This window comes from Equus przewalskii, chromosome 12 (assembly GCF_037783145.1).
Source record: "Equus przewalskii isolate Varuska chromosome 12, EquPr2, whole genome shotgun sequence".
NCBI classification, from domain to species: domain Eukaryota; kingdom Metazoa; phylum Chordata; class Mammalia; order Perissodactyla; family Equidae; genus Equus; species Equus przewalskii.
This window is the reverse complement of record NC_091842.1, coordinates 38,963,940-38,982,315: the sequence shown is the minus strand read 5'-3', so window position 1 is coordinate 38,982,315 and position 18,376 is coordinate 38,963,940. Positions and strand designations below refer to the sequence as shown.

Genomic DNA, 18,376 nt, shown 5'->3' with positions numbered 1-18,376 from the left:
CAGAGAATTCAATACTTAATCCACCTGGATCAAGCTTAGAAAAGAGGATAGCTGTTTAAAAAAACACTAAACTGATTACGTGAAACATTCACATTAAATTACAATTCAGTATTAAATCTCATTTAATCACACTTTTCAGGAATACTTCTGAACACTAGTGAAAATGAAATGGCTAAACTTTAGTCAAGGTACATTATTAAATAATAAAAGATTTTTTTATCATTTCAACTTATTTTCAAACAATTGGCTTGAATGTTGATTTCAAAAAAGAACTGCCTTTTCATCAACTGATGAACGGATAAATAAAATATTGTGTATCCATATAATGGAATATTATGTGACCATAAAAAGGAATCTAAGTACTGATACGTGCTACAATGTAGGCTGAGTGAAAAAAGCCAGACACAAAAGGCTGCATATTGTATGATTCCATGTATACGAAATGACCAGAATTGGCAAATCCACAGAGACAGAAAGTAGATTAGCAGTTGCTGGGGGCTGAGAGGTTTAGGGGGAAATGGAGAGTGATTCTAATGAGTATAGGGTTTCCTTTTGAGGTGATAAAAATGTTCTGAAATTGATTGCGGTAATGGTTGCACATATCTGTGAATATACTAAAAATCACTGAATTGCATGCTTTAAATGAGTGAATTATATGGAATGTGAATTGTATCTCAAAAAAGCTGTTACTAAAAAATGAAAAGCTTAAAATCATCCACTGTAAGAACCTTGTTCATATTCCTTGTTCAGGAAAGTTCCACACCCCATAAGCAATGCTGTAAAAAGAAACAGAAACCTTAGTGCAAACTGGAACATCTCCAGAGGAGTATATGGAATTGGAAATTTAATAGCTACTAAATAAAGCAACATCATGACTAGAGCTATGAAAGCAAACATTTCCATTTGAACTTCAAATGGCAGAGGGACAAAGACGGTATCTTAGAATCATCAGCTCTGAAAGTGTTCATAATCACAACTTTTTTCAGGATCCAGAAAAAACACAGAGTTAAGAAGTTACTCCAGCTGAGAAATTCACTATGAAAAGTGTGTTAGAGACAAGAAAAGTCCTTTGAAATGTTTTGTTGGCATGGTAGTTCTCAAATTTTTTAACCTTCTGCACTGACTTACACATTGAGTCAGTCACTTCAGCCTGAAGAAAACATATGATCCCACAGGCTGTGAATAACAGTTTCTCTAAGGGAAGCTACAGTTTCACAAGTTGGCTCTTTGTTGAGGTGAGATTCTCTGACAGGTCCGATGACATATGTACCCAATGACAACACTGTCTTTCAGAACAAAGTAGACGGTTTTTCCTTTTCTACTTTGTTTATTTCACCAGCCATGCAAATCAGAGGAAATGTTACATTACTTTCCATGAGCTGCTTTACTGTTCCTAAGAAAGGATAAGAAAACCATTCAAATCTTTTATAAATCCTTTATAATTAAATCCAAGCGTTTCTTTTTATCATCAGTGACCTCTAACTTTTAATTACGAGGTCTACGGAGGCACTTTCAGGTGCATTAATTTTTGGACTACTAGAGTCACATTAAACACACAGCAAATATATAGGACCCTGACACATTAAATATACCGTCAGCAGGTCCAGGAACTCAGCATCAGGAGCAAGTGAGTCTTTTATTAAGGGAATAATCATAAGAACACTATTAATCCAACATTTGCTCGATTCTACTAATGGAAAAACTTGCCAACACAGTGAAATTAATTTTATTGGCAACTAACCTTCCAATCTCTCTCCAAAATAATGTTCAAACAGGAACTGAAGCACATTTTTTTTAAAAACCTAATCACATCACATTTTCTCCATGCCATTTCAAAAGTGTTTCTCAAACTTTCAAAATCAGTGGGGTTCCTCTAATGATACCCTGGCTTTATAAAACAAATGTGATCCAAAAAAGACACACGTAAATTATACCTCTATAACTTGATCTTATTTATTTATATTTAAAGGAAGAATCTTTTAGAAAGTTAAGAATCTCATACATGCCCTGCAATTTAGCAGTTCTATAAATCTGAGTTTCCATATGCTAAATTTGTCTGAATGAGGGCTCAGAGTTTAAACAAATGGACAAAGAAGAAACCATTTCTTCGTATTAAAAACGTGTACTATTTCCCAATCATATGAGAGGCTCAGCTGTTCTTAGAGAATAGAGAGGAATTTAAAACACATCTAATTCAAACAATGTTTTACAAATAGGAGAAAATTGACAAGATGAGAGATTATTTTCCCAAAAGTGATTAACTAGTTAGTGGCGAAAACGTCGTAAGATGAAAAGCTAATCTACTGAACAAATTCATTTTTACAAATAATAAGATAATTCCATAAAAGTGGTTTCCTTTCAGAAACACCCTCCCCCTCCCAGTTTTTAGACAGCTCATTCACAAAACAAAAATTAACATTAATGACCATAAGAAGCATTTTCTCACAGGGTAAATAACTCATTTCTGAAAGTACAGGATGCAATGCAATCCACACTTTGAATATTAACACTTAATAGGGCAAAACGAAGTCAATCACTGCACAACCTTCTTACTTAAAATATCACTTAAAATTACTTAAAATATCAAAGTCTTAATGCTATATTGTATTTTAATATCCATTTACAAGGAAATAAATCTCACACATGTGGGTTTTCTTCCTCTCTACAAACTGGATGGTAAAAAACCGAAGTCAATATTTCCCAAATATTTCGAACACAAATATAAATTATTCAAAAGCTGCTTCCAGTAGCACATTTTTCCTTGGAAGGAAAAAAAAAAAAAAAGAACAGAATTTAATAGCATTACATAAAAATCCTGGAAATTATGCACAAAGACTATCCTGGAGCTTTGCCCAAAAAGAGGGTATGCTGGCTTTTCATGTGCAAAAATGATAATCAAATAAGAATTATAAGGAGCTACAGCATTATGAAACATAAATACACTTCTCGAAATCTCCATTTTAAAAAGCTTAAAAATGATTGCCTAAACTAAACCGTTCAACCTCGCATTTCCTGGGCCCTAAATAAACACATGCGTTTTCAATCATCCTAGTTCCTGCCCCACAGCCCAGCTGCCCGAGCCGGGGCCTTCCCTGCAGGCCACAGAGCCTGGGGTCCTGAGGCTGTCCCTCTCCTGCATCACGGCCTGATCATATTCCTGTGAGGGCGCTGTGCATTTGCAGCTCTCTCTCCCATCTCCTTCCCTATGGCCTTTCAAGACCCACTGTAGCCTCTATTTAATAAACCACTCAACCATTCCTAAAAAACCAGTTGTTACTTCCCCCTACCTTCTGGTTTGTTCTGTGCACATGTTCAGGGTGTGGTTTCACACACAACAGAGTGCCCACATGCAGAGGGGGAGTAGTTATAATATTCATTCATTCATTCATTCATTCACTCCACTCACATTATCAAGCATATCTACTCTATGCCAGGCTATGTTCCTGGCACTAGGAATACAACAGTAAATAAAACTTGTGAAAATTCCTGCTCTCAAGACACATTCTAGTCGAGGGGGAGACAGATCATAAAATAAATAAGTCAAACACACCTTATGCAAGACGGAAAGGAGAGTGGCAGGGCGGTCATTCCAGGAAGCACTATTCAGGACCCGAGGAAGGGAATTCCTGGAGTTGGGCTTTCTGGAACCTTCCACAGCTATTCTAGGGGATGGGGACTTGCTGGGCTGGGACGCTCTCCACACCGCAAACAGGTAATCTACATTTTGGTGTAGGATTTCTTTCATTTTATTGTTCTTCATTCCCATTTATGAACATTCACAAGCACCTGTCCTTCAACAGGCATTTGTGGGAAGACACTGTAGAAAGAAATGCTGCGTGGCTCTATAGCTGTCAACTGTAAGAATGCAAATTAAAGCTTCCAAAGAGCCTGAAGCACGAACTGTGTCTTCTGCAATGCTATTTCTTCATATAAACACGCATATACTATTATTTTCTTTTCAAAAAAGGAGAGGGTAAACTTTAGTTCAGTCTCTCTGACTAAACATATCAGAAAAACAGAATTAATGACATTTTAATACCTATAATTTCTCTACTCCTTAAAAATGTTACTAAATGAGTAAGAAAGCTATCAAAGACTACTGGGTTATATGACAAGGACTCAGAGGCCAATTTGAAGGGGGTCCCATGGGCCCAAGATGGGACAATTTGAGCATCACAAAAAATGATATCTGTAATGGAGTGAAATATATCAAATAAGCTAAAATCCAAATAAGCTAAAATCCACTGATTCCTGGAAAAAATCAATGGTCACCTTCAGAGAATGTGAAACCAACTCAGCCTGAAAACTGGTATATAAAGGGAAAGAACCAAGCAAATAAAATATAACCTTCTAAAAATATCAAGCAAACAAAACATAAACTTCTAAACATACAGTTCCCATGATCCTAAGATGTCACAATGGTTGAGATTACAATGTGCATGAAAACACTCTATGAACTGGAAAGAGCTAAACAAAGGTACTGTTGTTTTTCTGCCATCGCTGCTGCTAAGACAATTGTCCCCACTTCCAATAACACTAGCTAGTAAATCTAATCTCCACTGAGAGTTATTATATGCCAAGTACTTCTCTAAGGACTTAACGTTATTTTCTCCTTTAATCCTTACAACAATCCTATGAAGTGGGTACTGGTGTTTTCTAATACAGTACTTTGGGTTTAAATACTGGCTCCACCACTTAGCAGCTCTTTCTAGCTATGCGACTATCCCAAGTCACTTAGCCTCTCTGTGTTTCAGTTCCGTCAGTCACCTATAAAATGGAGATGATAACTGTCCCTACCTCCCAGCCCTATTCGTACTACGACCAGTAAGTCTAATGCATTACTGGTGATGATTTGATCAATGTCTACTTCCCCTTCTAGGCTGTATGCTCCATGAGAGCAGAAGACTCCCTCTCGAGAACCTAGTGCAGGCCTCCCAAACAGGAACTCATTTGATATTTATTGAATAAATAAATGAGTTTACAGTAGAATACGGCAGAGCTGAGTAAATGCCCTAGTTCAAACCTCAGCCAATATCTGTGGATTCAAAAAGCTGAAGATTTTCCCATAATTCCTCAACTATCAGGGGCCCATCATCTTAAGCACCTCTAAGCTCTGCGGACAGAAGCAGCTTAAGAGCAATACTGCCTGAACTCCCGGGGGCTTTCAGTAAAGAAGCTGCCAAACTTGGCAGCTACAGTTTAACCAGGGCAAGCTATCAGTGTTCTGTGTTTTGGACACTTGCCCTTTTTAATTCAAGAAAGTGACACAATCACAGTCCCTGGTGTGTTCTGGGTTTCAGTACCAAATTATACAAGATGTGCACCAAACAGAGTGTAGGAAAAAAGAAACACCCGTGGGAGCAGTATATAACGTGACTGACCCAGGCAGAAGAGTTGGTTATTATTTATTGAACGGCCGTTGCAATCGAGTCACTAGGCTAACAAGTGCTTTACTTGCATCTTCAATTCATTTGATTCTCCCAATAGCCCTCTGACAGAGGTATTGTCATTCCTGTAAATTGTAGAGCCCCTGCAAAGCCTGCCCAAGGTTCCCTGGTTCAGAAACTGCAGAACTGAGAAGTGAATCCAAATGGATGGGAAATCAAAATCCATGCCACCACCCACTAAACTACACTGCCAAAGGATGAGCTTTGCAAAAAAAATTTAAAAAACAAAGTTGAAAGTTGATCATCTTCATCATGAACCCTAAACAACAGCAACAAAGATTTGGCAGAATCACAAAGGATTTTTTTGAGAAAAATAAACGCATAAACTTAAGCCACTTGCTACTTCCACAGTAAATGTGACACGTCTATCATCTACGTGAGAACGTGTGTTTGGGCAGGAGGTACAAAACTCTCACTCTTCCTAGCCTACGGCCAAGGGAAGCAGTTCTCAAAGTACGGTCCATGGACTCTAGGCATCCCTGAGACCTCTGCAGGGCATCTGCGAGGTCAAAATTATTTTCATAATAACACTAAGACCTCCTTTGCTCTTTTCAGTGCTGACGTTGCACTGATGGTGCAACAGCAAACCTGGGTAAGACTGCTACGAACCAAGGCAGTGTACCAGACTGTGCTAGTCATCAGCATGCTCATTACCACCACACACTTGCAAAAGGAAACAACAGCTTGTTTCTCTTAAGAATGTCCTTTGATGAAGCAGTAAAAATGAAGAATTGTGTTAAATCTCAACCTTGAGAGCACGTCTCTTTAATAGTCTGTGTGATGAGCTAGGAAAAGCGCCCACAGCACTTCAACGGCACAATGAAGGACGACGGGCTGTCAAGAACGGCTCCCGTGCAACTCTGGGCTGCAAGCTGAACTAGCTGCTTTTTTGAAGGAACATCATTTATGCTTGACCTACAGACAAACTGTGGTCCTTCAGACTTGAGTATTCAGTAGACTGTTCCCAAAAAATGAACAAAATGAGTCTGTCACTTCAAGGAAAACAACCGACAGTATTTGTTGCCATGATAAAACTCAAACTTTCAAGTGAAAACTAGAATTTGGAAAACTCGCATCTGCCTCTGTGAAGCTGCCATCTTCCCAATATTTAAAGACTTTGCTTATGTCAACATTTGGAAGATCTGCGTAACTCAAGACAACAATATTTTCCAAATGACCAATGTGTGACATTGCAAAATTGCACCTGGTAAAGAGTCATTCAAAAACCCAATGGGGTTTTCATGGCATACAAAAAAATGATTAATAGGATTTCAGATTCCATATCACAACTAAGCCAAAGGAATGACCACCTGTTGGGTGTTGGTCCAGTATCAAAGAAAAATATCCACAATTAGCTAAAAAGGCTACTGAAATGCTCCTCCATTTTCCAATTAGACACCTGTAAGGCCAGATTTTCTACACATTCCTCAACATACTGCAACAGGTTGCCAAAGCAGTTAAGAAAATCCAGCTGCCACACTTATAAATAGCTAAAATGGGAAATTTGTACGTGTATTTTACCAGTTTTTTAAAAATCCAGCAGTTTTTGATTAATCCAGACATTGAAGAGATTTGCAGAAATGTAAAACAGTGCCACTCTTCTCACCAAATTTATTTATGAAAACTGTTATTTTTTGAAAATGTGGTTATTTTGATTAAAATATTATTTATATTAATATGCAATGGGTACAATGGTGTTATTATTTTGAAATGAATTAAGGAAAGATTTTTGAAACTTGTCAATTTGTTTCAATTTCTAATATGGTAAATATCAATAGATAACTTACATAAACACAAGCTTTTTAGCTTCCACAATAATTTTCAGGGGTGTAAAGGAGTCCTGAGACCAAAAAGTTTGAGAACCACTGGCTGCGGAAAGGCTCATAAGCTGGTCACAGCTGTTCCCGATCATCCCAGCCCCAGAATTCTGCCCCCTTCTCAAATCTGTTCCTGTCCCCAGCTCCCACCCTCGGGTTCAGTTCCTGCCACCACCACCAGCATCCTCTGGGGGGCTGGATATTCCAGGCTATTCTAAGGGAAGGAGCCTATCCCCTTACCTCAGCAGAGCATGCTGGGCATTATCTTTACAGGTACAATGTTAACAAACACTGGGGAAACACAACAAAACCTGGTTTACAAGAGGAAACACATTTTACAAAATACAGTTTCACACGTTGGCTTGGCCAGTGCAGTTGACCAGGAACACGAACAAGACTGACGAATGTCATGGCCTTCTCCATCCTTCCCAAGACAACCCCTGCCCTGGGCCCATTCCTTGTCTGCGGAAGCCCCACCAGCCTGTAATATGCTCAGTTCCCTCACCTCGGTCCTGCATTAATGCCTTAGCCTGGCTGGTCTAGACCTCACACTGCGGTTCCCTTCCTGTTTCAAAAACTCTCACCTCTTTACAAAATTCCCTCCGAGGATGCTAGTTCCTGCTGGGAAAAAAAGGTATTTAGGTGTCTCATACGCAAAGTACAAATGACGCCAAGAACCACAGAGATGAGGAGCCACTCAGGCGGGCTCCTCTGGCGGTCAGCAGCTTCCTACCACCACCAGGCCAGCAGACCTGCAGAATCCTAATGATTAATAATCACACTCTTACAATATCAAGATCCCAACAGAAACACCAACACTGAAATCACCAACCAACAGAAAGAGGAGAAGTTAGGCACATGCGCGCACATGATAGAAAATTCACTGGGTTTTTTTTCAGGATTATTATTCCACAGCAAAGTACACGGTGACATTGACCGGCAGGTAGAAACACAATTATTACTTGAGCCAGGCTGCCTAGTAGAAGAGAATGCTGAAATTTCTTGACTTATTCTATTTGCTTCTTTTTAATTTTTGTCTTTCCCAGTAATTCTACCTGAAAAGATTACCCTCCTTCCGTCTTCATCCCACTGGCAACGCAGCAACCATAGCCTTAACTTTCTTTGCCAAAGGCTAGCTAATTCTACTCACAAGCTGGTCCTCAGAATTAACAGCTGTGTGCTCCTTGCTGGAAGCCGTATAATTTAGCCTGAAGGAGCCTGAATAAACTGTCATCAGGGACTGCCTGAGCATCAGCTCCACAGCTGTTTGGTCTCTGATCCCAGTTGTCAAGCCAAATTTTCTGCTTCATTTTGACTCTGCCACTTGCTACCTGAGATGTTCTGTTTCAATGTGCACATGAGAGCCCACTCAAGAACGCAGGTGAGCATGGAATCTCTCTTCAGCATGACTTAAGAGGGGGCACTGAGCTGTCAGCTACATGCTGGCACTACAGTGACCCGTGCTTAGGTGGCAACAAGCTATCCAAGCCATCAGGTAAACAAGGGGTGTACCTGAGCAAGCAAACTGCACCCCAAACTGGTACTTGGCCAGGGTTCCTGGCTATGAGCTGGCAGGGAACCAGGGAACCCAGACTTCTGGTCTGGGACAGCTGTTGGCAAAGGCTAACGCGTAGAGAGCCTCAGGCCACCGTGAGTTTGAGCAGTGGCCCTGGGGGGGGCGCCTGGGGAGGGGGAGTGCGACAGGAACTCTTCTAAGTGCAACCTATTAGCACAGTGAAGGTCTTGGTCACTGAAGTGGCCAGTAGGGCACCATCTGTTCTGATGCACATCAGTGGTTTCTCCCCTAGTTGCTCCATGAGCCTGAAAGCTCGGCTTGCAGGGAAAGTCTTGTTTTATTTCTGCAGCTGACAATGTAACAGCTACCAGATATTCATTCTACAAAGACATGATCATCGGTGTGGATTTGGCATGACTGAGCACCTTTGTTCTACCTTCCTAATATTTGAGAGAGGAGAATAAGATGTCTGTAGGTTTCTTCTGACAGTTTCACTTCCTGTCTTTGTGACTCTCTTACCTGTGACAGGAAAAACCAACAGTTCGAGACAATCCTCCTCACTTTTTTTTGCTTATGAACCCAGGCAAAACTGAGCAGCCAGTGGTTAGTCCCAGTGGTGTGGAAGGACCCTTATTCTCATCACTCAAATCACACCATTTCTCCCTATCTTTAATAACGATTGCCCCTCACTTATGGGATCATTTCCAAAATCCTAGTCCTATGCTGAAAGTTCTTTCAACTTTCTCTCTCAGTGACCAGCCACCCTATCTAACACGTCACATACACATACCCATAGTCCATATCTTCCATCCTGCTTTATGTTTTCTCCTTAGAACTGAACACAAAACAAACTCTGTATGTTACTTCTCTGTTTACCGTCAGACTGCCCTATTAGAAGGGAAGCACCACATGGCAGGAATTTTGTCTGTTTTGTTCACTGCTGTATCTCCACCCCCTAGAACCATGCCCAGCACAAAATAAATTATTTGTTGAACGAATGAATACACAAGCCAGGTTCCTGGCCTACTTCATATTCTGCACCTAGATCCTGTATTCTTCACTCACACCATAGAAACTTCAAAGGCCTCTCACCCATTCCTGACTCCAGACAGTCCCTAGGTCAATTCCAGAAACTTGAAATGCCGTCTCCTGTTCAAACAATCAAGTGCACGCACACATGCACACACATACACACACACACTGTCTGTTTAAATCTGGTTCAAAGTCCTATCAAGTTGATCTTACAACTGCTCATGTCTGTCCCTCATCTCCACATCTGTCCCCTCATCTCCATCACCACCCACTGTTACCTTGGTTCAGGCCACCATCACCCCTGCCTGGGATTTACTGAAACAGCCCCTAATCTCAGTCTCACACCCTTCCAACCCACATTCCCTAGAAGTGAAAGAGTAAGCTTTCTAAAACGCCAAACCAGATCGCCTAGGACTCCCGCTTAAAGCCTATCAGCGGCTCCCCATTACCTACAGGAACAAATCCAAACCCCTTCCACGTGACCCACAGCCTTCCTTGTCCCAGTGAACTACTTACAACTGCCCGACCCACCAAGACACACAACCTCAAGCCTTTCCCCAGGCTACTCCCACTGCTCCGAATCTTCTTCTATCTACCCGGAGAGCCACGACTGGATCTCAAGGTCCACCTCAAGTACAGGCACTCTCAAAAGCACTCCCCTCTCTCTACATACTCTCAGGTGTTTCTAACTTTGAGCTCGCCAAGGTCAAGAACAGTCACGACTCCACCGGTGCATCCAGCGTCAGGCGCATTGTAAGAGCACAACACAGATTTTCAAGGAGTGAGTGACTGTGCAGAAATAATGAAAGTCCTCCCTTCCGCAAAGCCTGTTCAGATAAATTACAGAGGAGTAGCTTCCTTTTATACTGCCAGGCTACTTCCAGAATCCCCAAGTTCATTTTTACAGAGTCCTCTACTAGGTATTTTTAACCCCATTATCAGCAAAGGGGCTGAGAGGTAAAACCTTATAGAAAGTATCTGTCACAAACCCAAAGGCAGGCTAAAAGAAATCTTGAATATAACCTTAATCCCATGGACACAAAGGGTCTTCTAGAAACTAAGCTATCATCTCAATTTAGCAGATTTGTACAATGTCAGGAGAATCAAACTGTGCAGTTTCAAAATGGGTCAGGAAGTTGTGGAGACATCCTCAATTACTGGAGTCCTGTCCACAAAGGTTTTCAAAACGGGCTGAATAAAGCAAAAATCATGGTCTCAGGGAAACAGTTAAAGGAGAGAATACCGTATAAAAAAATCACCAGTTTAGCTAAGCCTTCTGTCTTTCCCTACCTCCCATCCAGTACCAAAACTTCTCCTTCATAAACATACAGTGTACACAAATTTAAAGACAAAATTCATTTATCAAATTTACACCTTTGAGGTAAAAAAAATCAACAAACCCATTCTAGTATTTTTTGTCAGTGTTTTTGAGACCCTTGATCCATAAATTGAAAATAAAAATACCCATAAATTAACAAAAATGGGTAGGGCCAAAGAGTTAAAAGACTTGGCGACTTCCAGATATACTTAATGATTACATCTTTTTTTATTTTGGAATTCAAGAAACACACTGTTCACAGTACCACTTACAAAATTGCTATCATTGTCATACTTAATTTAACGTATACAGCACAGCTCCGTTCTCTGGAGTCCGTCCCACAATCCCTGAGGACAGAGCCAGCAACACTAGGGATCCTAAAGATGCCAAAATAGTGAGCAAGGTTCCCATCCACTGACACCCCACTCCACTGGCACCTTCAGACGGAGGGGGAGCCACCCTCCCACAGCAAAGATCATCTCTCAAGCGAACTGCAAAGCGCAGCTTCTGACCTCATCAGGGTGGCATTCCAAGCTCTCTGGTAGAGGGCATTATCAGGCAAAAAATATTTTTCTACTACATCCATAAATTCATCAACTGCTAACAAAATTAATGGAATAAAGAAAAATCAAGAGAAGGATAAAGCACCCTTGCCATATAACAAATAAGTAAAAGACACGGGGAACTCCAGTCACAGCAGAGAAAGAAAACAACTGAGCACACAAGGTTATGTCAAGGCTGAAACCTACTCAGGCCTCAAACTCAGGCACTTGCGGGCTCTGATTCATATAGTCTGCTTCTCTCATCTCTGATTTAAGCTGTGACTTCTCCTTCTGAGGATACCCTTTCCTGGGGCTTTTTACTGTGTAATTATGCAACCTGTGGGCACCACAGAACACAACACAACTTTACAAATTTAGGCTTTTAAAAATCAATGTTATTTTCTTATGCATTTCCAAAACTGATGTTCCCCTCAATCTGGAACACTTTAGAAAAACATAAGGATTGTTTAAAAGGGGGAGTGGGTAGTTATTTAGAATCCTTACTTTTGGTTCCATTTACTTAGCTATCACTTCCAAGACCTCAGAGATTTTTGTCCTACATAAGAAAAACAAAATAAAAGAAGAAGCCCAGTGAAAACATCAAGAATGGCAGTAAGGAGCTTAAGGGACCAGATACAAATCTGAGGGGCTGGGGGGACGGGGGTCTAAACACGGCCCTGGATGCATTTCTCACTTTCAAATCACCTGGTGGCTTGAGAAGTTCCACTAAACGCTGCGGTCTATAGGGTAAGACAAATAACATGATAAGAAAGCATCATTAAATAAATGAAAGGTGAAAGTGCAAACATTTTTTAAAAGAGACCTAAGCAAAGGCAGTATGCACTGAGGGGTATATAACTCCATCTAAATCTCAAGAGTCTGAGCGACTTCCTTATCTCAGCAAAGCGAGGCCTAGAGGGGAGAAAGGTTTTATTCTTCACATTTTCGGAAAAAGGCACAGAAAAAGGTTTTGGTGGGACCAAATGAAACACAAAGACAATTTCTTCAAGTGCTTCACAGATGTGACTGCTGAAGGGCTCGATCTCCTTCCACTCATCAGACCTGCCCCCAGAATTTCACAAACATTAACAGCCTGCTGGCAGGATATGCATTTTCAAAGTTCTCCTTCCTTCTAAAGGTCTCATCTAGGTCAGCGCTGTCATGGTGTGAACAGATCTGTGATATCTGACTCACTGGAGGAAAAGTCCCACTGGCCGTGAGATGCCCCACGGTGAGGCGTCCTGGGGCAACTGATCTGCCTCCAGATACTGACACTGGAGAGAGACTGTTTTTGTTTTTGTTTTGTTTTTTTCAACACACACAGGATTGGGGAGGGAGGTGACAGGGCAAAGAAACGCACATACCTTTCAACTGGTCGGCAACAACACTCTGGCCGAGGCGTTCAGTAACCTTCCCATCTTCCATTTCGTACCGATCATCTAGGTATTTTGCAGTGGCCTCAGAAATGTGAACCTTGCCAGCCACTCCCAGCTGCTCCATGAGATTGGCCAAGTTCACGTCATTGGACCACACATCAAATTTAAACCTCCTCATGCCCAAGATGCCGCACAACACGGTCCCCGTGTGAACCCCAACGCGCATGTTCACCATCTCCTTCTTCTCCTGGCAGAACTGCTCAATGGCTCTTATCATGCCCAAGCCCATCTCGATGCAGCAGTAGGCATGGTCGGCCCGGGGCTCGGGGCACCCTGCCACACAATAGTAGCAGTCCCCCAAGGTGCTGATTTTCTCACACTTGGTCTCTTCACATAACCGGTCGAAGCGACCGAAGAGATCATTGAGGAGACCCACCAGGGCGTGAGCAGACTTGTTGGCACTCATCTTGGTGAAGCCCACGATATCTGCAAATAAAATACTGACTTCTTCGATCTGCTGCATCTTAAACGGGCGGAATGCAATAGGGGCCTTCTGTATGGAAGACTTTTTCTTCCTGTTCTTGGGGCTGGAGGTGGCATGCCTTTTGACAGAATTCTCGCTCTCTTCATCCCCCTGTTTCATCAGGTCATCAGCTATGATTCTTGGCATCACAGAATGAATCATCCTCTCTTTCAGGGCTTTTTCCACTTCCAGATCCTTCCCGTGCATAATTGACTGTCCCACCTTGAGGAAGGTGCTTCTGGATCTCACCTGGGACATGATGAACAGGTGGATCCCGATGGCGTGAACGCAGACGTGGAGCAGGGCCCGGCTCAGCAGCTCCCAGTGCAGGGCCCCTGCCCCAGGCGAGGGGAAACAATCTTCATCTCGGAAATGATAGCCAAAGGTCTCAAAAAGAACAGAATACGCCACTCCCAAAAACAAGCTCAAGTACAAAGGTAAGTGCATGACGGTGTAGAGCAAAAAGAGCACTTCGATGCACATGGAAAAGCTCCCCACTTGAGATAAGCAAGTGTCTGTGGACTTGGCTGCCCGTGTATGATTGGAGCTGTCAACCCGTCCTGAGAGAGGCGTCAAAACCTGAAACTGGGCAGCCAGGGTCAGGGCGAACACCAGGAGGGTGAGAACCAGCGAGGTCCACACGTAATGCCGGGCATACAGCTTGGTGAAGGTAAAGAGAAAAAAGCCCACACACACCACGAGGAAGCACAGAGCAGGGGCGACCATGACAATCAGTTTGGATCTCATGTGGACCCCAAAATAGATGCTCCAGAGAAGGCAGGCGAAGCCGATGTAGAAGAGCGCATACCGGAAGCGGCGCTGCGTCTGCGGGAAGCAGCGCTCCATGCAAGCCTCCTCCAGGTTCACCGAGTCGAACTTGGGGTCCCACCACCGGCTGGAGGCCCTCTCGAACAGCTGGGGCAGCTTCTTCTGCCTGCGCAGGCGGCCTCCGACGCCCACTCTCCGGGGGACCCCCGCCGAGTCCCCGGAGCTGCTACAGCTGGAGGAGATGCTGTACTTGCAGTGTTTGGGGTGGCTGTTGGAGGACAGCTGCTTGGGGTTGATTTTGACCCTCACGCTGTTGCTGTCGCCGCTGGAGTCACAACTCACCTCGGTGCTGTGGTGCTGCAGCAGCTGCTGGTGGGGCGGAGAAGCCATGTTGCCGAGCGCTCGGAGCCTCCCCGGCCGGGGTCACTGGGACCTGTCAGCGAGACACCCAGCGTCAGTGGCGTTTATTCCCCCACGGGCACACACACCTGAAGGCCACAGATCCACCAGCTTCCTGAGCGGCGGCCCCAGCCTCGACTCGGAAAGGCACCATATGCTCACAGAACTGTGGAGCCTGGCTCATCAGTGCTCCGCCGTCCCACCTCCAGGCCGACCCAGCAGCTGGGGCGGACCGGGGACACCCCTGAGCCCACAGCGCCGCCCGCGCCCCGCGCGTCCCCCCGCGCACACTCGCCTGCTCCGCCGCCGCGGCTCCGAGGGAAGTGCAGCCCGCGCCCTCACGCAGCCCGCCGCTCTCGCACACACGGCTCTCCCGGCGGCGGCGGCGGCGGGCCCCTCATGCCGCGCGGAGCGGCGCCTCCACTGCGTCAAGGCCGGCGGCCGGACCCCTCGGTCCCCGCCCCGCGGGAGGCGGCCCCGCGGGAGGCGGCGGCGGGCGGCGAGGGGCCGGCAGCGAGGCCCCGGCGCCGCGCGCGAGTTGGCGGAGCCCGCGGCGCGCGGCCCGTCTAGCGGGGCCTGCTCCCGGCCGCGCCGCCCGCTCCCGCCTCGGGGGCCGACCGAGCGGGCGGGGATGCCCAGGGCCCCCGAGCCGCCGGCGCCGAGCGCAGAGCGCGGCGGGCGCGGGCCCCTCAGCCGGCGGCCCCTGCGCGGCGCTGCCGCAGAGCCTGCTCGCGCGACGCCGACCCGGGACGCCCGCCCGCCCACGCCCGGGGCGGCCTCCCGAGCTAACGATGCCGCCGCGGCCGCGGCCGCCGCCGTGCCGCCCGCTGCCGCTGCCTCATGTCGGAAGAGCGGCCACAGCCGTCGCCGCTGCCGCCGCCACCATCTCCGGCCCCCTCCCCCTCCCGCTGTCACTGACAGACTCGCGCCCGCGCCGCCCCTCGCCCCGCCGCAGCGCGCACGCGCGGCTCGAGCACGCCGCCGCTACCGGCCCCTGGCACGCGCACGATGCGCGCGCCGGGGTGGCGGGGCTGCGGGGTCGACCCGGGCGCGCGCGGCGGCTCCGCCTTCCGCCCTCCGCCCTGCGCCTCAGGCCGCGCCCCGCCCAGGCTGCCCGCTGCGGGCGTTGCGGGGACTGCAGGGCTGCGGGGCTGCGAGACCACCTCTCCTCGAGGCTCGGCCCCCAGACCTGCTCAGGGAAATCTAAGGGCGCCTGGTAGTTAACGAGCAGCTGGGGTGCGACGTTTAGGAAATGAAAATGTTTGCCCTCCCCCTCAGCACACCTTTTTTAATAAATGGAAGTTTGCAACTGTTGTATTTGCCTAAAGGGAGGCGCCCCTTTCTATATAAGCAGTGAGCACGTGTCTCGGGGGCATTAGCCCCTTCCTGAGTGTGCTCCCCGGGCGACCACCGCAAAGCGAGCCCCAGCCTCTAGTGCCCCCGCTGAGCCAGCCTCCAGGGGGCCTTCGTTGGCCCTAGAAAGCTGGTGCCCCTGAAAACCAGCTCCTTCAGCCCTGGAGAGTTTCCCTTCCCATGCTTGGGTCATCTCCCCCTCCTAATGAACAACTGTTTTTCTCTTTCCACACATGAAATTTTCAAAGGAGTCGGCTACGCATCCGGCACTCCTGCAGTGGTCTCCGTAAGTATTTCCTTCAACGCGTTCAGTCCTATACTCCCCAGTGCACCAATCCTGGCCCTTCTCCCCACATGTCCCAATACGTTCTGCCAATCACAGAGGTCTCCTCCCTCCTTCCCTCACCTTCCAGGCCCAGCCCTGCAACCACCCAGGTTTCACTGTTGAATTAGAAAATAAAGTAAAATGTAGTCTGTCCACATAATGGAATATTATTCAGCCATAAAAAGGAATGAGGTACTGATTCATGCTGCAACCCGGATGAACCTTGAAACCATGATGCTAAGCGAAAAAAGCCAGCTGGGAAAGACCACATATTGTATGATTCCTTTCCCACGAAATGTCCAGAATAGGAAATACATGGAGACTGAAAGCAGATTAGAGACTGCCAGGGCCTGGGAGGGGTGGGAATGGGGAGTGACTGTTAATGTGTAAGGGATTTCTTTTAGGGGTGATGGAAACATTCTGGAATTAGATGGGGGTGGTGGTTGCACAACACTGTGAATATGCTAAATGCCACTAAATTATACACTTTAGAATAGTTTACATGGTAAATTTTATGTTATGTATATTTTACCATGATAAAGGCGGGAAAAAAGTAACACAACATCATTGCTCCGGTGTTTCTCCCAAAAGTGCATATCCTAATCTAATCATGAGAAAACATCAAATGAACCTAAATAGAGAAATACTTCTTCCAAGTAATTGACCAGTACTCATCGAAAGTGTCAAGGTCATGAAAGACAAAGAAAGACTGAGGACCCGTCACAAACTGGAGAAAACCAAGGGATCCAACAACTAAATGGAACACGGGATCCTGATGTGGAATCTGGAACAGAGAAGGACATCAGAAAAACTAGAGTAAGGTCTGCAGTTTAGTTAACGGTCTTGGATTGTGCCGGTGTTAATTTCCTGGTTTTGATCATTGTACTGTGATTACATACGATGTTAACACTAGGGGAAACGTGGGTGTAAAGTATAGGGGAACTCTAGTATTTTGCAACTTTAAGTCTAAAATCGTTCCAAAACAAAAGTCAAAAAAGTTAAAAATAAACCTTTACTGAGCATCAACTACATGCCAGCCACTCTCACATATTCCATTTTTACAGATGAAGAAATTGAGGTTCAGAAGAGAAGAATGCATTGCACAAGCCAGCAAATGAGATAATGATAGCAAACTTACTTTGACTGAGCATGTCCTAAGCGCCAGAAACCACTGGACGCTTTCACTTGTGACCTATTTGGTCCTTACCACAACCCTCTGAGGTAGATATTATTGTCCCTGTTTTAGAGATGTGAAACTGCGGATTGAAGAGTGCCTTGCTCAAAGTCACACAAAGGGCTGGGACAGTGTTCAGATTCAGAACCAGATTGACTTCTGCAGCCAGGTCACTTTGAACAGCCCTGGCATCACCCTCTGCAAGTCTCACGGTGGCCTTTCACGTACCCCACAGTCTCCTATGTGGACCCACCCAGCTGGACCGGAAGCCCTTGGAGACAGCTCACAGTTTACATTTCCCACATTTAATGCAACCCTGCACTCTCCGCTTCCTGGTTTCCTTCAACAATCTGAAAGATCGCCTGTCTGTGCTTTTCCTCCCCTCCCCAGATCATTTCCGTCCACCCACCATTTGTGGTGACTTTGGCATTTGTAAGTTAATTAGTCATGTCGGATTTTTAGACGTAGGTAATGATCATACCCACCTCCCTCCTTCTCTCTTGTATGTCTTCTGGAAGCAGTTGGGTGGCACTCCCTGCTGTTGAAATCTGCAAACTCCCAGAGCCTCCTCAATCCCCAGGTTAGGGCGTGCGTCATTCCGTGAACCCTGGGGATTGGGGATGATGTGCATGACGCTGTGCATCAGGCCCTGGGTGTACAATGATACCCCATCTCTGTCTTTAAGGGGCTTATAGTAGCTGGGGAAGATGCCATGGGAAGAGGATGGGTTAGGAAAATGGAATCAGTTAGGCTTGGTGATGAATTTCACACTAGGGAGAGTTCTAC

The 18,376-nt window shown here is 45.5% G+C and overlaps 1 protein-coding gene across 2 annotated transcripts in view; it reads right to left on the bottom strand.

The window, feature by feature from the left end:
* The window catches only part of ADCY9 (adenylate cyclase 9), a 111,512-nt gene extending 96,252 nt beyond the window's left edge, over positions 1-15,260 (bottom strand). Inside the window, exons 1-2 of one of the 2 annotated variants that reach the window (XR_011524549.1) lie at positions 15,034-15,250; positions 13,037-14,772 (exon numbers count right to left, since the gene is read on the bottom strand). Coding sequence is in view for 1 of the 2 variants with exons in the window: in XM_070566907.1 (XP_070423008.1) it covers positions 13,037-14,729 (1,693 nt within the window). In the remaining variant the exon portion in view is untranslated. Of the gene's footprint in view, positions 1-13,036; positions 14,773-15,033 lie in introns of both variants that reach the window. The other variant, XM_070566907.1, reaches the window with a different exon arrangement.
* Between the last annotated feature and the right edge of the window lie 3,116 nt (positions 15,261-18,376).